We start from the raw sequence: 23,049 nt of genomic DNA, 5'->3' as shown, positions 1-23,049 counted from the left end.
AGGGTCCAAACCCAAACTTGACCCAGAAAAGAGATCTCCCTTCCTTCACCGAGGGGATACATCCCCCAGCTCTGGAACTGTGTTGTGTCTGGGTGCCCCCCCCCGGGGAAGACCGGAGCTTTCGTGTGTAGGTGGAGGGCTGGGTGATTTCTCCGTGATGTCACATGTGTTTTTGTTCCCTTTTAGGGAATGGAATCTCAGCCTTTCCTGAATATGAAATTTGAAACAGATTACTTTGTCAAGATTGTCCCTTTTCCTTCCATTAAAAACGAAAGCAATTATCACCCTTTCTTCTTTAGAACCCGCAGTGAGTATGGTCTTGGCTGTTTCCCATGGGGAGATATTTCTCTTGCTTTTAATGACTTTTTGACAGAGATATGTTCAAGAGTTCATGAAATACTAGTGTGAAACTAGCAAGGTAAAGAGAAAAGCATCCAGAATAGCAAATTTTAGAATTAAAGTTTGGCCCATGTAGCATTCATCTAAACAGAGTCACCCATTTCTGGCTTGTTCTAGAGTAGACATGATGGAGTTCCCATCATGGCTCAGTGGTTAACGAATCTGACTGGGAACCATGAGGTTGTGGGTTCCATCCCTGGCCTTGCTCAGTGGGTTAAGGATCCGGCCTTGCCGTGAGCTGTGGTATAGGTCAAAGACGCGGCTCGGATCTGGCATTGCTGTGGCTCTGGCATAGGCCGTCAGCTACAGCTCCGATTAGACCCCTAGCCTGGGAACCTCCATATGCTGTGGGAGCAGCCCCGGAAAAAGGCAATAAGACCAAAAAAAAAAAAAAAAAAAAAAAAAAGTAAATAAAAATGGAGTAGACATGATGGTTGATTTTTTTTTTTTTTGAAGGTACTGTAAGACAGCCATGTATTAAAAATCATTTGATTAAAAAAACAGGAGTAAAAAGTTTAAGTTGGTTTTGAAGTGAAGGGTAGAGCATGAAATGATTCCATTGTGTACCTGTCATCAGGAGGGTGGCCGCTGTCTTTTTTAGGATTTGATTAGGAAAATGAAGCAGTATCCCTGAGGTTACTTCGTTCTAGGAAGTTTATTTACTCATTTACCATCTATGTGCTAGGCTCTGTTCTAAATATTTTCCAAACATTCACGCAGCTTACCTCCATAACAACCCTACAAAAAATTTCATCTTAACTATCCCCACTTACCAGATGTGGAGTCACACACAGAGAGGTTAAAGGGCTGCAGGAAGCTGGGATTTGAACCCAGAAGAGCCTGACTATAGAGTCCACACTCCACTCTCAAACAAACTTGCTGGGTGCCTTTCTCTGTGTGGCTCTTTTCTTTTCCATCTGTTCTGCACACAGTGTGGTGTGTCTTTCGTCCCCTGAATTGCTGCTTTCAAATTTGGTGCCCATGGGGCAAAGACCATGTGCACTTAATAGCATCTCCTGATGCTTTACACATCACAACGAGATAGAGAATTGAAAGATTCAAAGAATGTGTTTATGGAAAGCTTGCCTACATCAAAACTAGCTTTAAGATTAATTTTCCTGGAGTTCCCATTGTGGGGCAATGGAATTGGCGGCATCTCTGCAGCACCTGCATGCAAGTTCGAACCCTGGCCAGGCACAGTAGGTTAAAGGATCCAGTGTTGCAACTGTGGCTTGGCTCTGATCCCTGGCCCAGGAACTCCCTATGGCTCAGGGTGGCCAAAACAGAAAAAAAGAAAAAAAAAAAAAAAGATTAATTTTCCTGATCAGAATCAGTGTCTATCTGGGCATGAGGCAGGGGCAGAAGAAGCATTTATCACCATTTCAGTGCACTGTGACCTTGATGCTGCCTTTGATTTTCTTGGTATGGTAAGGACCTTTTCCAGAGGGTTCTCCCTGGGTTAACAACATGACATGTAAGACTAGCTGTTAGTTGCCCCTTTACTGTATTTATATCACATTTAAATCCTGTTTCGAAGCTACTGACTTTGCTGCCTGATTTTCAGCACTTGGTGCTACTACTTAGTAGATGCCAAGATGTCATTTTTAGACTCCAGCAAAAGGATTTTAAGAGTGCTAGTGATGGTTAAAATAACCTCAAGACAAGTTACCAGGATCACTCTGAAGTTCTGTTGTGCCAGACATTCTGGAATGGAGCAGGGGCTGGCATTATTACTGTCTGTAGCTAAAGCAGAGCCCCCGTGCGGCAGAAGCATAAACACTATCTTACTGCCCTTTAAATTGTATAAAGCCTGACAAGCTTTTAAAATCTGAGTGACTCTACATTGTTTCCATTTATTTGGCATAAAATTAACTGCATCAGTTTTATATATATATATATATATATATATATATATATATATTGTACAGTTCAAATTTTAATAAGATACAACTTCACTATACCGAAAATCACTTAAATTGATGCATTTTTTTGGCTGCGCCTATGGGTATAAAAATTCACAGGCCAGGGATAGAATCCATGCCATAGCAGCAACCTGAGCTGCTACAGTGACAATGCTGGATCCTTAACCAGCTGCACCACAAGAGAACACCGAATTGATGCATTTTTCATTCTTCCCAGCAGCACCCAGTGCTGTTTATTTATACTGTATTGAATTGTTGCAGGAGAAAAATGTCAAAGTGTTCTAAAACTAAGTACGCTCATCTTTCTTAATAGCCTGTGACCTGCTATTACAGCCGGACAACCTGGCCTGTAAACCCTGTAAGTACAGCTATGCTTGTCTGTCAAGTCCCAGGTGGTGTCGGGGTGCCCTGGGGTACTCACTTCAATCCTTCCTCTCCTAGTCTGGAAGCCTCGGAACCTCAACATCACCCAACATGGCTCAGACATGCAGGTGTCCTTCGACCACGCGCCACATACCTTCGGCTTCCGTTTCTTTTATCTTCACTACAAGCTCAAGCACGAAGGACTCTTCAAACGAAAGACCTGCAAACAGGTGAGCTGCTAGGTGCACATAAAGAAACACTCCTGTTTTAAAGTGACCCCTGGGCGCCTGAAATTTGGATGGTTCTGTGCAAACATTAGGCTTTGTGGATGCTGAACATTGGCAGATATTCCAAATGATATCAGTGGGTGCATCTCAGGGCCATCTTGAGTCATCCCTCTCTCCTTAGTGATCTCTACACCAGATGTCCCAGGGTTGATGTAGTGGTAAAAGTATTACCAAGGAACCAGGACCATGAAGTAGTTCTAGTTTGTTCTTCTGTATTTTAAACATGAATCAGGTGCTCATTGTGTGCTGGTCACCAAGCTTTGTGGTCATTGCATTCCTACAGCTCAGTAGAATAGAGACAGTTCTTATCCCCACTTTAGAGAGGGGAACCTGAGGCTGAGGGAGGTCACCTGGCTTGCTGTTCAAGCCCTCACAGCTAGTAAGTGAAAAAAAACACACCTAGGAGCCAAGCTACCAGCACTGCAGTGGCTGGTGATTTTATGCAGAGGCCAAGGTTAGGTTGAAATTCAGTAACCAAGTTCCTAAACCAGATGTGGTCAGAGGGAGTGGGAAATGTTTTGTGGAAGTTCACAGGATTGCTAGATGACCCCATGCGAGCACCATGAGGTTTTTAGTCATATCATAGTGGCAGAAGTCCTCCCAGGTGTACTCCTATGTGTGTGGAGTTTTGTTTTCCTGCTGGCTCTCAGCTCTGTTACTGACCTTTTGCTCCAGTTAAAATGATGGCAAATAAAACATGCACAAACATGGAAGGGTAATTTCTTTCTCCATCTTTTTATTAAGTAAAAGGTATCCTAACTACTTTCTTTGTCTTCAAATAAAAATTCCTGCTGAGGGTGCCACCAGCTAAGCATACAATATGACATGGGTCCCAGGCTCTGCTGGGCCTTTTATCAAAGTGAAGTTCAGGTAACCTGGTGGCTAAGCACAGTTGCTTTCTGTTCTAATTGACATCTTCTGAAAACATGATTGAAACTGATGGCAAGATTTATTAGTTCTGGGTTGAAAGAGGGCTCATCAGTCTCCTTGATCTAAGTAGAAAATTTTCTTTTGCTTTTGGCCATGCCTGTGGCATGTGCAAGTTCCCAGACTAGGGACTGAACCTATGCTATAGTAGCCACCTCAGCCACTGCAGTGACAATGCTTGATCCTTAACCCACTGAGACACACAGGAACTTCTCCAAGAAGAAGATTTTAAAGTGTTATTTGTTTCTTTGCAGGAGCAAAATACAGAGACAACCAGCTGCCTCCTTCAAAATGTATCTCCTGGGGATTATATAATTGAGGTATGTACAACTCAAGAAAATCCTATTATTAATTCTATAGATTAAACCCAGTTCATATAGAATTCCAGCTGTTTACAACACTAAAATTTCAAGCCATCAAAGGTGCACACAATTATCTTTTACATAGTCCTTAACATGCTTTTTTTAAGGTTCATAGATAATTGTTGACTTTTTTTTTTATTAAATATTCCAATAAAGACTTTTATGTATCCATATAGTCCATATACCATGGTTTAAAATTTCTATATACTGGAGTTCCCATTGTGGTGCAGTGGTTAACGAATCCAACTAGGAACCATGAGGTTGCGGGTTCGATCCCTGGCCTTGCTCAGTGGGTTAAGGATCTGGCATTGCCGTGAGCTGTGGTGTAGGTTGCAGACGTGGCTCAGATCCCGCATTTCTGTGGCTCTGACATAGGCCGGCGGCTACAGCTCCAGTTCAACCCCTAGCCTGGGAACCTCCATATGCTACGGGTGCAGCCCTAGAAAAGACCAAAAAGAAAAAGAAAAAAAATTAGCTTTGAAAACTTTTGTTTTCATGATAAAACAGCAAAGCAAGTCATGCCCACTGCATTGTTATAGTTCTCTAGACTTCTGAAATTCTTCTGTGTAAATACGTGTCCTAAATGCCACTTTAAAAAAGCATATAAACATTATATATTTTTCTTCTCTTTTTTTAGATTACCTTTTCAATATTGAAAATACTATGAAAATAGGAATAAACGAAAATAGGGAAATTAAATATTTGTCCATAGCCCTGCTATTCAAAGACAGCTAACATTTCTTATAATTTCGGTAGAAGCACCTAGTTCTTGCATCACTTGGTAGCAGCAGGGGGTTTGAACTAGCCTATCCTCTTAGAGCATGAATGGAGGCCCAGTATCATCAGTGGTAAGGTGCCATTTTAATTGACAGTTTTAAGAATGTAGAAGTCACTAGCTGAATTTATCACTGAATAAAAAACCTTTTGATTCATGTAAGGAAAATGATGAAGTTGTGAATTTTTAGTTGGTAAAGTAGAGATGTATCTGACTTTTTTTCTTTCTTTCTTTTTTTTTTTTTTTTAAGGGCCACACCCGCGGCATATGGAAGTTCTCAGGCTAGAGGTCCAGTTAGAGCTACAGCTGCCGGCCTACACCACAGCCACAGCAGTGCTGGATCTGAGCCTCGTCTGGGACCTATACCACAGCTCATGGCAACGCCGGATCCTTAACTCACTGAGCAAGGCCAGGGATTGAACCTGCATCCTCATGGATGCTAGTCAGATTTGTTAACTGCTGAACCACAATGGGAACTCCTTTTTTTTCTTTTTATGGCCTCATCCACGGCATATGGAAGTTCCCCCGCCAGGGACTGAATCCAAGTCACAGCCGCAGCCTCTGACCTATACTGCAGTTTCGGCAACACCAGATCTGTGCCAGGCTGGGGATGGAACCCTCACCTCTGCAGTGATCCAAGCTGCTGCAGTCAGATCCTTAACCTGCTTTGCCATAGCAGGAAATCCATATCTGACTATTAACGTCTACTCTTGGCTTGAAAATGATCATAGGTAGCAGTAGCTTCTGCTCTCTCACCCCTCTGCCCACAGATGAAAAAATGAATGAGATCTGTTGAGATGCTGTTACTTAAAAAAAATAACACAGGTCCTCTGTTTTGCAGCTGGTGGATGACACTAATACAACAAGAAAAGTGATGCATTATGCCTTAAAACCAGGTAAAAGTTTTTGTTTGTTTGTTTGAAATGTTGCCTATGGACTAAAGTGGGCCAAGGTATATGATACTTTCTATACTTCATGGTTTACAAAAAGAAAACATGGGAGCTCCTCACTCTTAAATGATGTTCTATCAAATCTGACTTTCCTTTCACCTTAATGTTGATGCCTGGCAGATCAAAGCCAGTTGTGTGCATCTCTGGAACTAAATAAATAGCCAATTGTCCTCAGAAGAACAGTGGTGGGAAGGGAGGTTTCCTTAGGCAAATTCTCACGCAAAGGTATTTACTGTCTGCTGACTCTTAACTGTTGAATTGTATTCTACAACAATCCTTTTATAATCACCAAATCAGTATTCGAGAAAGGTAGTCAAGGAATCTTGGAACCTGTTATGTGGCTTATGTTTAAAAAGAAAAAAATGATTTCTCTTTGAACCTGTTATACTGCTTAAGTTTAAAAGCCTTCCCTTTGAAATTTCCCAGTGCATTCCCCATGGGCTGGGCCCATTAGAGCTATTGCCATCACCGTGCCACTGGTCGTCATATCGGCATTTGCAACACTCTTCACAGTGATGTGCCGCAAGAAGCAACAAGGTATCTCTTTGCATGGTGTGTTCCCCTTAGTTGGCAGGACTGGGGCCAACAGAGGGCAACTGGGAGCACTGGGCCTCTCAGGTAGGCATCTGGGAAGCCACAAAGCTCCTGTAGTCAGTCCTGGCTACTATAGTTCCCAGAATTAAATTACTTGACTGTGTGTGTGTGTGTGTCTGTGTGTGTCTGTGTGTGTGTGTGTGTGTGTGTGTGTGTGTGTGTCTGTGTGTGTGTGAGAGAGAGAGAGATTTTAGAGCCACACCCGAGGAATATGGAGGTTCCCAGGCTAGGGGGGTCCAATCGGAGCTATAGCTGTCGGCCTACTCCACAGCCACAGCAACACCAGATCCGAGCCGTGTCTGTGACCTGCACTGCAGTTCACTGCCAGATCCTTAACCCACTGAGCAAGGCCAGGGATCGAACCCACATCCTCATGGATCCTTAACCACTGAGCCATAATGGGAACTCCAAATTACTTGACTTTTAACCTCAAGAGCCACTCATAGAATACTTCTTTTCTCAAGCTCAGGACGGTAAATTTAAGAGCATAAAAGGAATCTAAAGAGGAAGGGGAGAGGTAGGGCTTGATCACTTAGAAAAGTCTGGTGGTGGGAGGGAAACTTCGATACTATTTTATCTTAATTGGGTGGTTACACAGGTGTATAATTAGATAAAAATTTATTGAGATGTAATCTTAAGATTTATGTGCTGTACCTTTGTAAATTGTGCCAAAACAAACAAAAAAACACCTCAATGAAAATTCATTTGTTTCAAAGAAGGTCAGCTCTGCTGGTGCTTAACTAGTCTAATAGGTGCACTTGGTTGTAAGAGCTGGTTCTGCTCCTGGCTTGCCAACAAATATTGGCCATTTTTGGCTCCACTGGAGAAACCAGCTGTCCCATTCCCTGGGGTGATCTAAGGGGCTGGTGGAGTTAAGGAGGTGGGACTGCACTAGATGGACTTGGCAAACATTGTTTCTTGAAGACAGCCTTAGGTCTCCAGTCTTAGGGAACAAGCCAAGGTGTTTCTCGTGGCACCAACCCTGTCTTCTTTTCCACTTTAGAAAACATATATTCACATTTAGATGAAGAGAGTTCTGAGTCCTCCACATACACCACAGCACTCCCCAGGGAGAGGCTTCGGCCTCGGCCCAAGGTCTTCCTCTGCTATTCCAGTAAAGATGGCCAGAATCACATGAACGTGGTCCAGTGTTTTGCCTACTTTCTTCAGGACTTCTGTGGCTGTGAGGTGAGAAATCTAACGTTTTTCCTTTTATCTTGCATAGGACATGTGCTAAATGCCTGGCTTCCAAACTAGGGTCATCCTTGTGCTGCTCTTCTTTCAGTTTGTCCTACCCATCACCAGCACTAAATGTTTGATAACACTTTGTTCTGACCCTTACACACTCCTGCTCAGAAGCTGTGAGTGGCACTCAACTGGCAGGAAGTTTTTTAAAAAGACTGTGCACAGGGGTGGGGGTGCAAGGACTGGGGGGTGGGGGGGTGGCTGTCAGCTGCCCTGGCAGCATGCAGTGGGGGTGGTGGAAGGCAGTCACAAAAGACATCACAGAGACCATTGGAGGGTCAAAGAGAGAATGGTAGGTAAAGCAGTGGGTTTATATTCTTCTTTTCTTTTTTGCCTGTCATGTGGAGTTCCTGGGCCAGGGATAAGATCCCAGCCACAGTCTCGACCTAAGCGCAGCTGTGGCAATACCAGATCCTTAACCCACTGTGCCAGGTCAGGGATCGAACCAGTGTCTCAGCACTCCCAAGACATGGCCTATCCCATTCCCTTGCACCATTGCAGGAACTCCAAAGCAGTGGGTTTAGACAGTTTGGGGAGCTTTGCTAATAAAGGAAAACAATACTAGGTTGTGTTTAAACAGTCTGCTCTTGATTCTTGGCTGTTCTCTTGAATTAAGCAATTAATATGTAGTTTTTCTATAATAAAGTGTTCATTTTAGAGTGAAGTTTGATGCTCTCTTGGAAGGCACACTCTGTTTCTTATAAATACAAGAATTACCAATAATGTGTAAATTATTTCTGCTTTGAAACTAGGGGCCTGCTGGTGGGTTTCCTAGACTCTCTCCACAGGGTGAGGCTGCCCCCTAGTGTCAACAAAACATTTACAAGGCTGGCTGGGTTTCCTAATGTATGAAGATTAGCCCGTGCACTGAAAAACTGGTGCTGACCATTGGGTGGCACACAGTCTCCAGATACAGATAAACGGTTTGCTCTACTTTGTAAGTGACTAGCCTCGTTGGGGGAGCAGCTTTCCAATTAAGAATGTAATAGAAATTTTTGAAACTAGAAAAGGATGACAAATTTTAAAATGGACTGTAGTCTTAACCTGGAGAAAAGAGGAACCATAGTTAATATTGGTGTTATTTCTTTATAGTCTTTTTCTGCCCAGATAAACTCATCGTAAAGTTTTGCATTTGGGGGTGTATTAGAATTCTTTTTTTCTGTCTCTTCATTCCATAAATATTTACACTATTAGCAATTCTTTGTAAATAAGTTTTATTTTTAAAAAATTTTAAAGTAAAAAAAAATATATATTTTTCTGCATGCAGAAGTTCCTGGGCCAGGAATAGAACCATTACCACAGCAGTAACAGTACAGAATCCTTAATCCACTGCACCAGAAGGGAACTCCTTGAGTTTTTTCAAATTGTTAAACATCTCAATACTTCGATTTTACCTCATTTCTGTTGAGTTTCCAAAGATAGATACCTGGAAATGGAATTTCTGGGTCAGACTGGAACATTTTAAAATTTCTTGGTGTATATTCCCAGTTAGGTATAGTGTTAGCAAGAATTAAGGAAAAATATAAGACAATTCAGGATTATTTTCAGCAAGAGGGTGGATGTTGGGAGCTTTCTTCCCTTTGGTAACACCTTAGATGGAAAAAAAAAGACATTCATTTCAGAACCCACTTCCCCATAAGAGACTGTGGCTGTGGCTTTCCGGCATAGCCATTGGGAGTTAATTCTGAACTACAGAAGGAAAGAGGCTGATATAATTGCCAAGAGACATTTTCAGCAGAATCAGATGAAGATGGTCTGAGAAGGTGAAGCCCTCTGAGGGGGCCATGCATGCCTTGTTTTCTTTCCTTTGTTAGTGCCCCATCCCCAACTCCCTAGAGACCTCCCCTTGGGGTTAAAGGCCTTGTAGGGAGATGACCCTGTAGACTCCCAAGTGAGTGGATCAGAATAGCCATGTTACTACAGCTCATCACCCCCCTCTCCAGACACTGCTCACCTGATAAATAGCATGGTTACCCCCAGGGCTGTGAGAGTGGTTGGGAAGGTCTTCTCTCTGGTTGAGTCAGCCAGCATTGTGGGTGAGCGACTCTGACATGCAAACCTAAAGTCCACTTTGAAATCCCTCACCCATGCCCTTCTGTCATCACCCTCCAGTTCTGCCGCCATCAAAACAGCCTCACTCTTCAGATAGGCCAATCCCCAGTGCCTTTATTTTCCATGCTTACTATCACACTCTTAAGTCCATTGAAGGCCTTACATGTGATATGTGACTTAGGTGGGTTGCCCTGTGCCTCTTCACCTGTAGGGTGGGAGTTGTAATGATCCTATGTTATGCTGAAATGAGGGCATGATGCAAAAGTGTGTGACCTTCACCCCTGGAATGTTAGCTATTTCTCAGAGCTGGGCAATTCGCAGCCTGGACACAGCAGTGCTAATGATGATTTGGGGGCAGGATGACATGCCCTTCTGGAAACCTTCTCATTCTTGTCCCTTGACCCTCCAAGCTGTATTGGTGCGTGAGGTTCTGTGTTCTCTTTCCAGGTGGCTCTGGACCTGTGGGAAGACTTCAGCCTCTGTAGAGAAGGGCAGAGAGAGTGGGTCATCCAGAAGATCCACGAGTCCCAGTTCATCATCGTGGTGTGTTCCAAAGGCATGAAATACTTCGTGGACAAGAAAAACTACAAGCACAAAGGCTGCGGCCGAAGCTCGGGGAAAGGGGAGCTCTTCCTGGTGGCGGTGTCTGCCATCGCTGAGAAGCTCCGCCAGGCCAAGCAGAGCTCCTCCGGGGCGCTTAGCAAATTCATTGCTGTCTATTTCGATTATTCCTGCGAGGGAGACGTTCCCGGTGTCTTGGACCTGAGTACCAAGTACAAACTCATGGACAACCTTCCGCAGCTCTGCTCCCACCTACACTCTCAGGGCCGCAGACCCCAGGAGCCGGGGCCGCTTCCGGGCCGCGTCAGCAGGAGGAACTACTTCCGGAGCAAATCGGGCCGCTCCCTGTATGTGGCCATTTGCAACATGCACCAGTTTATAGACGAGGAGCCCGACTGGTTTGAGAAGCAGTTCGTCCCCTTCCATCCTACCCCACTCCGCCACCGGGAGCCAGTCCTGGAGAAGTTTGACTCGGGCTTGGTTTTGAACGACGTCACGGGCAAGCCAGGGCCCGAGAGCGACTTCGGGCTCAAGGCTGAGGCCACAGGCCCCGGGGCGCTGGCTGACGCGCACTCGGAGGGCCTGCAGTTCGGCCCCGAAGAAGAGGGGGAGGCCGGGCCCGTTGCGGGTGCAGGCTCGGTGCTGCGGCCCTTGCTGCACACCGTGAAAGCCGCCAGCCCCTCCGACATGCCGCGGGACTCGGGCATCTACGACTCGTCCGTGCCCTCATCCGAGCTGTCCCTGCCCCTGATGGAAGGGCTCTCCACGGACCAGACGGAGACGTCCTCGCTGACGGAGAGTGTGTCGTCCTCCTCAGGCCTGGGTAAGGTGCTGGGAGCAGGGAGCCTGGGGCGAGGGCCTGTGGGTGGTGTTCCTGCCATAGGCCAAGGCCTTGATCCATGATGACAACATCCAGGAAAACTTTGCTAATTTTAGTGAAGATTTACTTGGCAGTGAAACCTGATGCGAAGTAACAGAACCTCATTGATAGTTTCAGTTGATCCCAGGCAATGGGAATATTCACATCTATGAGCTACAGAAATGCTGATGATAAATTATGGTGAGCTACCTGGTCCTTTGTTATATAATATACAGTTTGTGCATTATGTTACCTTTCTAAAGTCTCAAAACATCTGAATACCAAAACACACTGGGCCTCGAGGATGTTGGATGAGAGTTTGTGGACCTGAATCTTTGTTGGGTCGTGTGCCCACTACCCCTACCTTCCCAATGTCTTTAAAGCCACATATATTGAAGCTGAGGGTCAGGGGCCACAGTACTCTCTCTGTCCTGTGGAGCACAGACTCCAGGTAGGAGGGTTCTATAGGAAGCCCTCCTTCCCCAGGAGCACCTACAGGATGCTATCTGGAGCTTCTCTTACTTTGTCTGTGACCAGTTGGAGTCATGCATGCAAACCCTGGACCCTCAACTATGCGAACTGGAACCTGTAAGGCAGGATGAGAATGCCTAGTCGTGAGCTGGCTGGGATGCCTTCCTCACTTGTGCAAAGCATGTAGTTCAGACCCAGATCCAGCCTTGTTCTGACCTCAGCACCCAGCCCAGTGAAGTACAGTGACTTGTGGCTCTGCTTTCCTTCCTTTTTTTAGGTGAAGAGGACCCTCCTGCTCTTCCTTCCAAGCTTCTTGCCCCTGTGACGTGCAAAGCAGAACCTGGTTGCTGCAGCTACACTGGTGAACTCCACACAGTTGCCCCTTTGTAACGAAACAGAAGAGTTTAAGCATTGCCACTTTAGCTGCCGCCTCTCTCTGGTTCCTGGGCTCATCTCTGGGTATGTGGCCCACTTGGAGCCAAGGTCTCTTATAAGGATAGAAGAGTGAAATCCTGGCCAGTACTTGCTCTCCTTGCCTCTACTCTCTACCAAATATATTGGCAGAGTCTCCAGTTTTCTGAAACCATATGGAGCTCTGAAAGTCATGTCCATAATGCCTGACAGCTTGCCATGTTAGGTCAGACTTTGGATTAGAGCCAATCTGGGAGGTAGGGAGGAGACACGTAAAGAGAAACAGGAAAATACCAGCACTGATTGGACTTAATTCATCTGTGCAAACTTTTCCTCTTTGCTTTTGGCTACTTTGATTTGAAATGCCTTGTGGGAAAAGCACTTTTGATGCCACTATAGCCACAGAAATCAAGTGCATTTCTCTCTGGAATCCTTGTTACAGATGATATTCCTTTCCATTTTTGGTGTGGAATTTACAATGCCATTTACACTACCACGGTTGTTAAAAAAGCTCTTAATCAGAAGTCAAGAAGGTGACTGAGGAGTTCCCGTCATGGCTCAGTGGTTAACAAATCCTGCTAGGAACCATGAGGTTGCGGGTTCGATCCCGGGCCTTGCTCATTGGGTTAAGGATCTGGTGTTGCCATGAGCTGTGGTGTAGGTCGCAGACGCAGCTCGTATCTGGCGTTGCTGTGGCTGTGGTATAGGCTGGCAGCTACAGCTCTAATTTGACCCCTCGCCTGGGAACCTCCATATGCCGCAGGTGCTGCCGTAGAAAGGGCAAAAAGACCAAAAAAAAAAAAAAAAAGGTGACTGAATATACAATCACTTTTCATAAAGTGAGTCTATGTATTAATGGGTGGCATCGCTGGCAGAGGTGGGGGCTACCAGGCCAGGCTGACCTTCTAGACAATTCTTTCAGAAATGCTTTAGTCAGTGTGCAGAAGGCACCAGAGCTCAGCATCCAGGACAACCTCCTGATCTGAATAGGTGTCCTGCAGGGGCCAGATCTGCTGGCCAAGTTTCCCTGGGTTATATCTACCGTGCTGAATCTCAGATGTTGGTGCTTGGATGTTTATTTTAAAGAGACTGATACCCCCCTGGGCTGTATTACTAGAAGTTGTAATTTGTGCTTTGGTTGGCCTCTGGTCTAAAGGTGTGTCCAGTATATTAGGGATCAGAATCCACTGAAATGTGGCAGTATTTGGAGGTGGTAGCCAGTCACTCTGCTGAACTGGTTTTGACTAATGACAAACCTCTTTTTAAAAAGTTGAAAAGGAGGGGCTTGGTACAAAGGGGAATGTGCTCTTTGAGTATCATGTAAGGAAGACATGAGACCTGAAATCATTAAATTCTTGAATCTTAAAGTACTCTCTCCAAACCTAGCCTGTGAATCAGGTTTCACTTTGTTTTTATTGTACTTACCCAATTAAATGTGTGTCTCTTGTGCTCCATTCTACCAAAAATAGGTATTCAGAGTTTAAGAGAAATTTGCTTTAAAAAGAATATGTTCTGTTTTTATGAATGATTTCTCTGTAGAATTTGTATTTCCAACAGGAAGATATTTGTTCCCTTCTCCCCATGACCTTGAAGGAGAGTGAGCGTCATTTTCTACCTTTTTCAAGAGATGCTGTTGGATTTTGGTACCCTTTTTCTCAGCATCTATGAACCATGGTTTTCATTCGTTCAGTGAGTGGGACCAGCATTAAGGAGGGACACTGAGAAGCATCCTGAGGCAGGGTGGAAAGTGGGGTAGAACAGGACTTTTTTCTTTCAAGCTCCTGTGCAGCAGGTGAAGAAGGGAAGGTTTGCACCCCTTCTGGAAAGAAGAGGTTTTTTGTGTATCTTCGATGCAAATGCCACACTCCCTGCTATGTAAAGGCAGCTGGCAGCTTCTTGGGAGAAGAACATGCTCGTCTGTTCCCTGGCATCAAGTTTCCTGCAGCTGCTTTGAGAAAAGACAAGTGGGCTGCAGAACTGTCTCCCCCATAAAACCAGGCATCTTATTGGAGAAGGGATGTTCCATGTTGTCACCATGGAATCTGAGATGAGCACAAAGCTCCTGCTTTCCATTGTCTGTCCTGTGACTGTCCTGTCTTTCCATCGTCTGCATACATTCTGTGAAGGAGATTCGTCGGTCTTATTAATATGTGAAAATTCACTTTGGAACATTTTCAGACTGATTTCTTACTGACACAGAGAAATAGTGCATGCCCCAAAGGAACTGTTACGAGCTGCTTTAGGATAGATACTCAGCTTCGTATGCAAAAGTATGCGTCTCTGAGAAAGTGGCCCGAGGGATGGTGTGGAGGACTGGAGAGGAAGCATCCACTGGGCTCCAGGAGCATGGGCAGAGAGTTTGCTAAATAAACTCACTTATGAAAGTTGAAGGGGAAAATTGTGATAGTCCAAAAATCAGGTGATGCTTTAGTTTGGATTTAGGGTTTGGGTACTTACTTTGAAGTACTAATGATTGTGATGTTCAACAAAATCAAACTATTGTACCAAGTAATGTGATGATAGTGTGAATACCCAACTCTGAATAGTTTTGAGAAGTCCAGCTTCCTGGTTTTGCCTTATTAGCTTGACTTTTTAAAAAACCCTCCCCATCTCATACTGGAAATGGGAATAAGTTGCTTTATAGATTAAGGCAAAACATTTGTTTTAAGCAGATCTGCATTTTTTGACTCGCAAATTGTCCTGAACAATGGAAATGTTAAGACAGAATTCAGATAAAGCTTCTTCCAGATCACAGGCTTTTAGCCTTTAGGGAAACAAGAATTAGAATATAGGGGGGGTTCCTGTCATAGCTCAGGGGTTAATGAACCCAACTAGTATCTACAAGGACACGGGTTCGATCCCTGGCCTTGCTCAGTGGGTTAAGGATCCGGCGTTGCCCTGAGCCATGGTGTAGGTCACAGACACAGCTTGGATCTCGTGTGTCTGTGGCTGAGTTGTAGGCCAGCAGCTGCATCTCCAATTTGACCCCTAACCTAAGGCCCTAAAAAGACAAAAAAAAAAAAAAAAAAAAGAAAAAAGAAAAAAGAAAAAAAAGAATTAGAATATAGGGATGATATCAACGAAAGGCCATCCTGAGAGTAAAAGGCTCTGTAGCTAAGTTAGATGGTGTCCTCTGGCCAGGAGACCAGAGGGAGGTCCAGGGTTCCAGCTCACCAAAAAGGCTGCAGGTAGTTGAAAGTAGGCAGCTAATTGTTTATCTTAACTCACTAATGCCCTACACATTTGACACATTAGCATTTTACATAGTCAGCTTTGCTAAGACAATGACCAGAGGTAAAAGCCCAGGTAGAGGTAAGTTCTTCTCTCTTGGGTCAGCTGCAAGTGACAGAGACCACCTGGGTGGGCCCAGCCCAGTCCTACGAGTCCTTTAGAGGGCTGAGGCCTGGGCCTTTGAGGCATGTTGATCTGCAGAAAGAATCAGAGGTCATTCAGGTCCAGGCCCAGGGACTTAAATGGGTGATCCAGCCAGGTAATAGTATTTTGAGCCCTAAATGAGATGGTGCCGCAAAGTCAAGAGACAGAGTTTTGGTTAATGCATTAATAATAATTGAAGACAGCCCCAGATCAGAAGATTAAAAAATGTCCTAAGCAATGATGACATCAATATGTAGTAATTTAAATTCATTTGTGTTTGTTTTTCAGAGTTTAGTCTTGCTACTTTATAGCCACAAGTGTCATTTAAAAAAAAAGCCAACAACCCTTGTGTAATTCTCTGATTTAAGTGCTAATAAACAGCATAACTGTCTCCTCCCCCTGTCCCTAACTGTGAAGTTATGTGATTTTCAGAACTTTTTTCAGAGTTGGGCATCTTTTCCTTTAAAAGAAACAACAGGAGAAAAAAGCTGTTTAATTCCTGGAGAAGAAATGACACACTTTCCTCCCTAAAGAGAGAAGGAAAAACAAAACAAAACCTGCAGTCCTCAACCAGCTTAGCACTAATTTGTCTCTTAGGGAGAGAAGAATTACTCATTGTGTCTTTATTGGGGAGAGGTGGATAATGCTAATGAGAAGGTTATCAGTCCTTTCTATTTTGTTGATAAAGAGTGCTGCTCTTATTTAACAGATGCTGTGCCTTCAAGGGCCCCCACTGTAGCAAGTATAATGATAAATAAGGTGTGATTATAAATGGCAATGACATGTCTTCTCAGTGTCAGAGAGAAAATAGGGCATGGTGGGGACTACAGTAAACTGAAACCCTCCCATCCCATGTGCAGGGAGGAGCCATTCCATCCAGTTGTGACAGTGTGGTATTTCCTGGTCATTTCATTTTTCAAAAGATGCTGAGAATCTTGATTTTTTTATGTGAAAAATTATCATTTTTAAAATATCAGAAACTAAATTAAAATTTTTAAATGAATTCAGGCCCAGTGAAACACATAGGTGGATCTGATACTCTGTCCACTAGCTGCCCGTTTGCCACCTCTGCTTTATAAGTTTTGAAAAGAAAGTCATTCATGGTAATTACAAATGTCAGGGCCACCAGAAAATGCTCTTGATAAATGTAACTGGGAGCTAGCTAGATTACTTCTTTTACCCATTGCTCCCCTAAAGAAATTTGATGCGACTGTGATTATATTTGAAATGTTTTGGTTGTTTCTTCACACCTCCTCACCTCTTAAGAAAAAGGCAAACTAGTTGTTAATTTCAAAATCAGATTTTTGCTCTCCCAATTAAAAAAAAAAAAGTCACTTGAAACAATTTCACTTAAACTCCGCAACCTGAAGGACCTTATTTATACAATGTGTAATTCTGAGCTTAGGCCAAGGCTTAGTAAGGAAAGCAGGCATTGTGAAGAGTAGGGCAAGGAATCCTCAATGTCCACTGAAGCCAGTTATTTGCTTTGTCTTCTCTTTTAAATGACCTGCGAATTGAATTGACTGGAGGTGCGAAACTGTATATGTAGATATCAGTTAGGATTCCTCGTGGGTGTTGGGTCATCCTTGCTGTATCACCTCCTTTCCAGGGTCAGGGTGAAAATAAACAAAAGGAAATCTGATTGTAAGCCAATAGCTTTGATTGTGATTTCAGAGCTTTGGGGTTGGGAGAAAGTTTGGATTATCTGCCATGTACCTCTCCTGGTGTCAGACAGGGCTGTGCATTATTTCAGACATGTGGCTGTGGATGGGATTCTGGATTTTCAGCGAAGGAGATTCTGTAACCTACCCTCCTAATCAGATAGTTCTTTGTACATCTTCCTTATAGAAATTCAAACCAGCCTTCTTTTGTTCGCATGTAGTGGAAAAAGAACAGCTGGTCACCTTCCGTGTATTTGAAAGCCACAGTGAAGTCACCCCTCTGGTGTTTTTATTTCAGTAATAAATAATCCTGTTCCAACTCATTCTTCACAGGTTTGTTTTCTAGGGACTTCATAATTTTCACTGCTCTTCTGTTTCTTGGCTTTACACTCAATTTAGTTGCCCAAATAGAATGTGGTGCCTTATTCACATTGGTGCCTTGTTAAGACCAGGCTCAGGATGGGGATTAACAGAAATTCTTACACATCTTGTCTTCTCTTAGTACATAAAAATATAAAGGCACTTTTTAAAAAATATATTACCTGTATTCTTTTTGAAGGTTGACTGCCACATTTTTTTTTTCCCTTTGGCAGTAGTCCTCTGTCATATGTGGGATTTTTTTCCCCCTCTTATGGTCAGACACTTATTTCTGGATGTGTTTAATGTCATTCCTGATCTTCTCCAGGGTACTCTTCAAGACCAGCTCTGACTGAGTTGTTATGGGTGGCAACTACCCCTCCCTTCCAATTTTGGATTCTATTTTTATGTATCTCTAGATATCACCTTTAATTCATGACTCACAGTATTATTAAATGGTGCAAACTTCTGTTTAACCTCAGGTGAGACAGCAGTTGCTAAGGATTAATTTGCTAAGAGGTCAAGGGAGGACTCCTTGGGAGTTTTGGTCGGTTGTCTTCCCTCCTGCTCTTTGGCTCCTCTCCAAAATTCATCCGGGACCACGGGCTCCTCAAGGAGCTTGTACTAAAAAGCTGGAGCCATGGCTCTGAATTGACCAAGCACTGTGGTTTGCACAGTCAGAAGTCTGACAAAAGCAAACCATTATGACTGCATATCTAATGTTATCAAAATTTCAACGGAGAAGATTAAGAAAAGCAATTCTGTTTGTGTGGGACATAGACACAGTTGGCCACCCCAGTTGTTAGAATAATTACCATTAGATTATGCTAATGTGTACTTGTCTGTTATTTTAACAAGGTTTTTTTTTTTTTTTTCTGTCTCAAGAAAAAAATGCAGTGCGTCTGGAGAGAGCAAAAACTTTTGTAAAAATCAAATGTATTCATTTAGAAAGTAGGCTACTTCTGTTTTCACTGTTTGTTTTGTTTTGTTTCTCATTGCAGAAGCTCCCTGTTAATATGCTTTTTTGAGGAAAGCCTGTGGAACACAGTGGTTATTGCCATTGTCTTTGTTTCATCTTTAAGTTTGTCCTTCATGAGGTTTGGTGGAATTGTGAGCACTGACTGACAGACTAGCAATATGCTATATTTTTACGTTGAAAATGTTAATGTCTTATTTGATGTGTACATACCTCTGTAAATAGGTGACAGTAGACCATAGCTGACATTTGCAAAATGTTGTTTTTGTACTCTAGAATTTCTGCATCAAATAAATAAAATGTTTTAACATTTTTGGTAGCTCATTATTCTAGATCATGTTTGGTGTTTTTTTTTTTTCTTTCTTTCTTTCTTTCCTTTTTTTTTTTTTTTTTTTTTTTTTTTTTTTGTCTTTTGTCTTTTTAGGGCCGCACCCGCGGCATCTGGAAGTTCCCAGGTTAGGGGTCGAATCAGAGATGCACCTGTCGGCCTACACCACAGCCACAGCAATGCGGGATCTGAGCCATATCTGCGACCTGCACCACAGCTCACGGCAATGCCAGATCCCCAACCCACTGAGTGAGGCCAGGGATCGAACCCTCGTCCCCATGGATGCCAGTCAGGTTCTCCAACCACTGAGCCACAATGGGAACTCCCGGTGTTTCTTAAATAGCTGGGGTTCCACCCACGCTTTTTTGTGAGCTCTCCCTCTGGGAAGGAGAGTGATTGTCCTGGGTGAGAAGGCCCAGGTGGCTGGCATGTCTCACACTTTAAGAAAAGGAACCTGTTGCCCTTGACCATTTACTTCGCCCTCCATCTGGCCGGTGCCCAGTGTCTGGAGCAGGGACTGGGATATTTACCTCAAGGAGAAAGTTGACTTTCAGAACAAATGGACTTTCTTTGCAGACATTTGAAAATTTGAAAAGAAATTGATGGACACTGAAATTTGGGAGCTCTAAAGAACTTTCCTGTCATAAAAAAAAAAGAAAAGATTCCTGTTCATTCTACTGACAGACGTTCTCTTATCGCCTGTGCGCCTTGTGCTCTGTGAGTTAAGTTCTTGGTCCATCAACTTCTGGGTCTCATTTTTGAGATTCTGAGGTCCAGGAATTGGGTAGCTTTGCTGAGAACACAGACAGGAAGTCAGCAGCACTGGGATTCATAGTCTGATTGAATCATCCTCATTCCTAACCAATGGGCTACACAGTCTCAACATAATTTATAAGAACAAGAAAGAACCTTGATTAGCAAGTTATGGTGAGTTGGTTCCTTCCTTGTTCAAATATTGAGTGAATAAGGTTCAGAGATTAAACAAGTGGATCTAAAAGGACTCAGTTGGAAGATTCTCATTAGGCAGATGCTTCAGTAAGTGAATTCCTCTTTGCTGCTAGTGGGGGGAAAATCCACTTTGGATGGCATGAGAAGCCCTAATTTTTACCCTGGCATTAGAAAGCAGAGTCCAGGAGTTCCCGTTGTGGCGCAGTGGTTAACGAATCTGACTAGGAACCATGAGGTTGCGGGTTCGAGGGTTCGATCCCTGCCCTTGCTCAGTGGGTCGAGGTTCCGGCGTTGCCGTGAGCTGTGGTGTAGGTCGCAGACACGGCTCGGATCCTGTGTTGCTGTGGCTCTGGCGTAGGCTGGCAGCTACAGCTCCGATTCGACCCCTAGCCCGGGAACCTCCATATGCCACAGGAGCGGTTCAAGAAATGGCAAAAAGACAAAAAACAAACACAAAACAAAACAAAAAAAACAACAACAACAAAAAAAAGAAAGCAGAGTCCATTTTTACAGCTGCTTGGGTTTGCAGTGGCCAACATCTGTGGAACCTCACCACTGGTTTTATTTACTTTGCTTTAGAAATGCAATTTTTTTTTCTGTTCTTTTTTTTTTTTTTTTTGTCTTTTTGTCTTTTTGCCTTTTCTAGGGCCACACCTGCGGCCTATGGAGGTTCCCAGGCTAGGAGTCTAATCGGAGCCGTGGCCACCAGCCTATGCAAGAGCCACAGCAGCTCGAGATCGTAGCCCTGTCTGCGACCTACACCACACCTTACGGCAACGCCAGATCTTTAACCCACTGAGTGAGACCAGGGATCAAACCTGAAACCTCATGGTTTCTAGTTGGATTCCTTAACCACCAAGCCACAACTGGAACTCAGAAATGCAATTTCTAAAGTTTGCAAAGACTAGCTTCCCCTTGCAGGCTTTAATTAGGAAACTTTCTTATTTTGGTTTAGTTGAATAAGAGACTACAGGCAATAAGCTAAGCAGGTGAATGAAGGAGGAGACATAAATTATACCTTCACTGTTTCAGGCATAGTGGGTCCTTAATAAAGGTACTGAAAAAATAACTGTTTTCCACCCCCTACCTCCAGCATACCCTGTCCTCTTTCCATAGGAACAAAATTAGAAGTGGTCCAAGAACAGGGTGGATAGATAAAGCAATGAAGGGAGGGAGGGACACAAACACAAGGTAAGACCTTTTATTTATTTATTTTTTTTGATCTTTTTTTTTTTTTTTTTTGCTATTTCTTGGGCCGCTGCCACGGCATATGGAGGTTCCCAGGCTAGGGGTCTAATTTGAGCTGTAGCCGCCAGCCTATGCCAGAGCCACAGCAAAGCGGGATCCGAGCCACGTCTGCAACCTACACCACAGCTCATGGCAACGCCGGATCGTTAACCCACTGAGCAAGGGCAGGGACCGAACCCGCAACCTCATGGTTCCTAGTCGGATTCGTTAACCACTGCGCCACGACGGGAACTCCGGTAAGGCCTTTTACAATGAGATAAAATTCAAATGGAATCTTTGAGATTAAGGGAAAATAATGCTAAATTAATGGGCTTGGCTCCCTGGCCTCTTTCTGGAGGGGGTTTGCACCATCTTTCACATTTATAGGTAATAAAATTATCTGAGAGCCTAAAGTGTGTAGTGGGGACATCATAATAAGATATGTATGATCCCTGCTGTCTTGACTCCACCTCGCTATGTATGGGACTGTGGGCAAACCACCTAATTGCTCTGAGCCTCAGTTTTTTTCATCTACAAGATGGGACTAATACCCATCCCTCTGGGTTATTGTGAGGCATGAGTGAGCTGGGATCTGTAAAACATCCACGGCCATGCTTGGCAAGTGCTAGACACGTGTGGTAAATAGTGGCTATTATTTATTCTGTGGAAGGGCAAGTCTTGGGCTCTTTGGGGGCCACACAGAAATGGTGGGAGACAGTCAGTTCCCTGTTCATGGGTGCCTTGGCTCTGAGACTTTGTCAGTTGCCAAGTTAAAGCGTACCTTTCCCCTAAGAGAAGAAGGTGTGTCTACATCTGACTGTTTTGGAGTTGGTCCGGGAAGGAAAGCATGAGGCTTTGGGGGGCGCTTCTAGCAAAAATTAAGGGAGGAACTCTGGAGTTTTTAAGATCTGACTGTGCATAGCCTATGATAGTTGACTGCATACTCAGATCTGCTAATGTCCCATTTACCAGAATCCTTTCTCCCTGGTCATTTTTCAGCCCCAGTTGAGACGTAGATATTTTTCTGTACTTGCTCCTTCAAGGTCCTGATGCCAGGTATACAACCACATCCCACTCTGCGATGTGACTAAAAGAAGGGATTGTTTCTCTAACTGACTACCAATTTGTGGTCGGGAATTGCTGTTTTGGAAGTTTGAGTCGAGCTGAGAGTCCCATAATGGTCCTTCATGATGAGATGGCTCTTCCTGATCTTTCCTGCTCTTGCTGGTCAGAAGCATTCTAAGGAGTGAGCAGATGTCAGCTTCCAGACAAACCATGACATTTCCTACCAGGCTAGGCTAGGCCAGGCCAGGGAGAACTCACAGCAAAGAATGGCTGAAGCATTCCTGGGGACAGAATGCGAATATAAGCATGTCCTGCCTTTAGTTTGTGTACCTGAAGTTAGATATACTTGAAGACTCTGCATATGTGTGTGTAATTGTACATCACTATTGGCAAGATTTTTGTAATCTGGTTAAAATGGGGCCTTTTAATTTTTTTTTTTCTGCTTTTTGGGGCTGCACACACGGCCTATGGAGGTTCCCCAGGCTAGGGGCTGAATCAGAGCTACACCTGCCAGCCTACACCATAGCCACAGCAACGCAGGATCCAAGCTGCATCTGCGACCTCCACCACAGTGCACAGCAACACTGGGTCCTTAACCCACCGAGCAAGGCTAGGGATCGAACCTGCAACCTCATGGTTCCTAGTAGGATTCATTCCCACTGTACCACGATGGAAACTCCTAAAATTTTTTTTTAAATTATAGTTGATTTACAATGTTCTATCAATTTCTGCTGTACACCGAAGTGACCCAGTCATACATACACATACTTTTTTTTTCTTTGACTTTTTGCCATTTCTTGGACCGCTCCTGCAGCATATGGAGGTTCTCAGGCTAGGGGTCGAATCGGAGCTGTGGCTGCCGGCCTACACCACAGCCACAGCAATGTAGGATCATTAACCCACTGAGCAAGGCCAGGGATCGAACCCGCATGGT

General features: G+C 44.0%; 1 protein-coding gene across 1 annotated transcript in view; it reads left to right on the top strand.

Moving 5' to 3' along the window:
* The window catches only part of IL17RD (interleukin 17 receptor D), a 67,599-nt gene extending 52,176 nt beyond the window's left edge, over positions 1-15,423 (top strand). Inside the window, exons 5-13 of the mRNA XM_021068996.2 lie at positions 187-307; positions 2,635-2,679; positions 2,763-2,914; positions 4,153-4,218; positions 5,877-5,931; positions 6,412-6,522; positions 7,583-7,767; positions 10,324-11,260; positions 12,045-15,423. Coding sequence (XP_020924655.1) covers positions 187-307; positions 2,635-2,679; positions 2,763-2,914; positions 4,153-4,218; positions 5,877-5,931; positions 6,412-6,522; positions 7,583-7,767; positions 10,324-11,260; positions 12,045-12,157 — 1,785 coding nt within the window. The 3' untranslated portion in view covers positions 12,158-15,423. The remainder of the gene's footprint in view (positions 1-186; positions 308-2,634; positions 2,680-2,762; positions 2,915-4,152; positions 4,219-5,876; positions 5,932-6,411; positions 6,523-7,582; positions 7,768-10,323; positions 11,261-12,044) is intronic.
* The last annotated feature ends 7,626 nt before the right edge of the window (positions 15,424-23,049 follow it).

The sequence above is a fragment of the Sus scrofa genome, chromosome 13 (assembly GCF_054392235.1).
Source record: "Sus scrofa isolate SSC_HxYL_T2T_F1_AM1 chromosome 13, Sscrofa_HxYL_maternal_Yorkshire_Landrace_v2.0, whole genome shotgun sequence".
Lineage (NCBI taxonomy): Eukaryota > Metazoa > Chordata > Mammalia > Artiodactyla > Suidae > Sus > Sus scrofa.
This window is presented reverse-complemented; position numbering and strand designations above follow the sequence as displayed.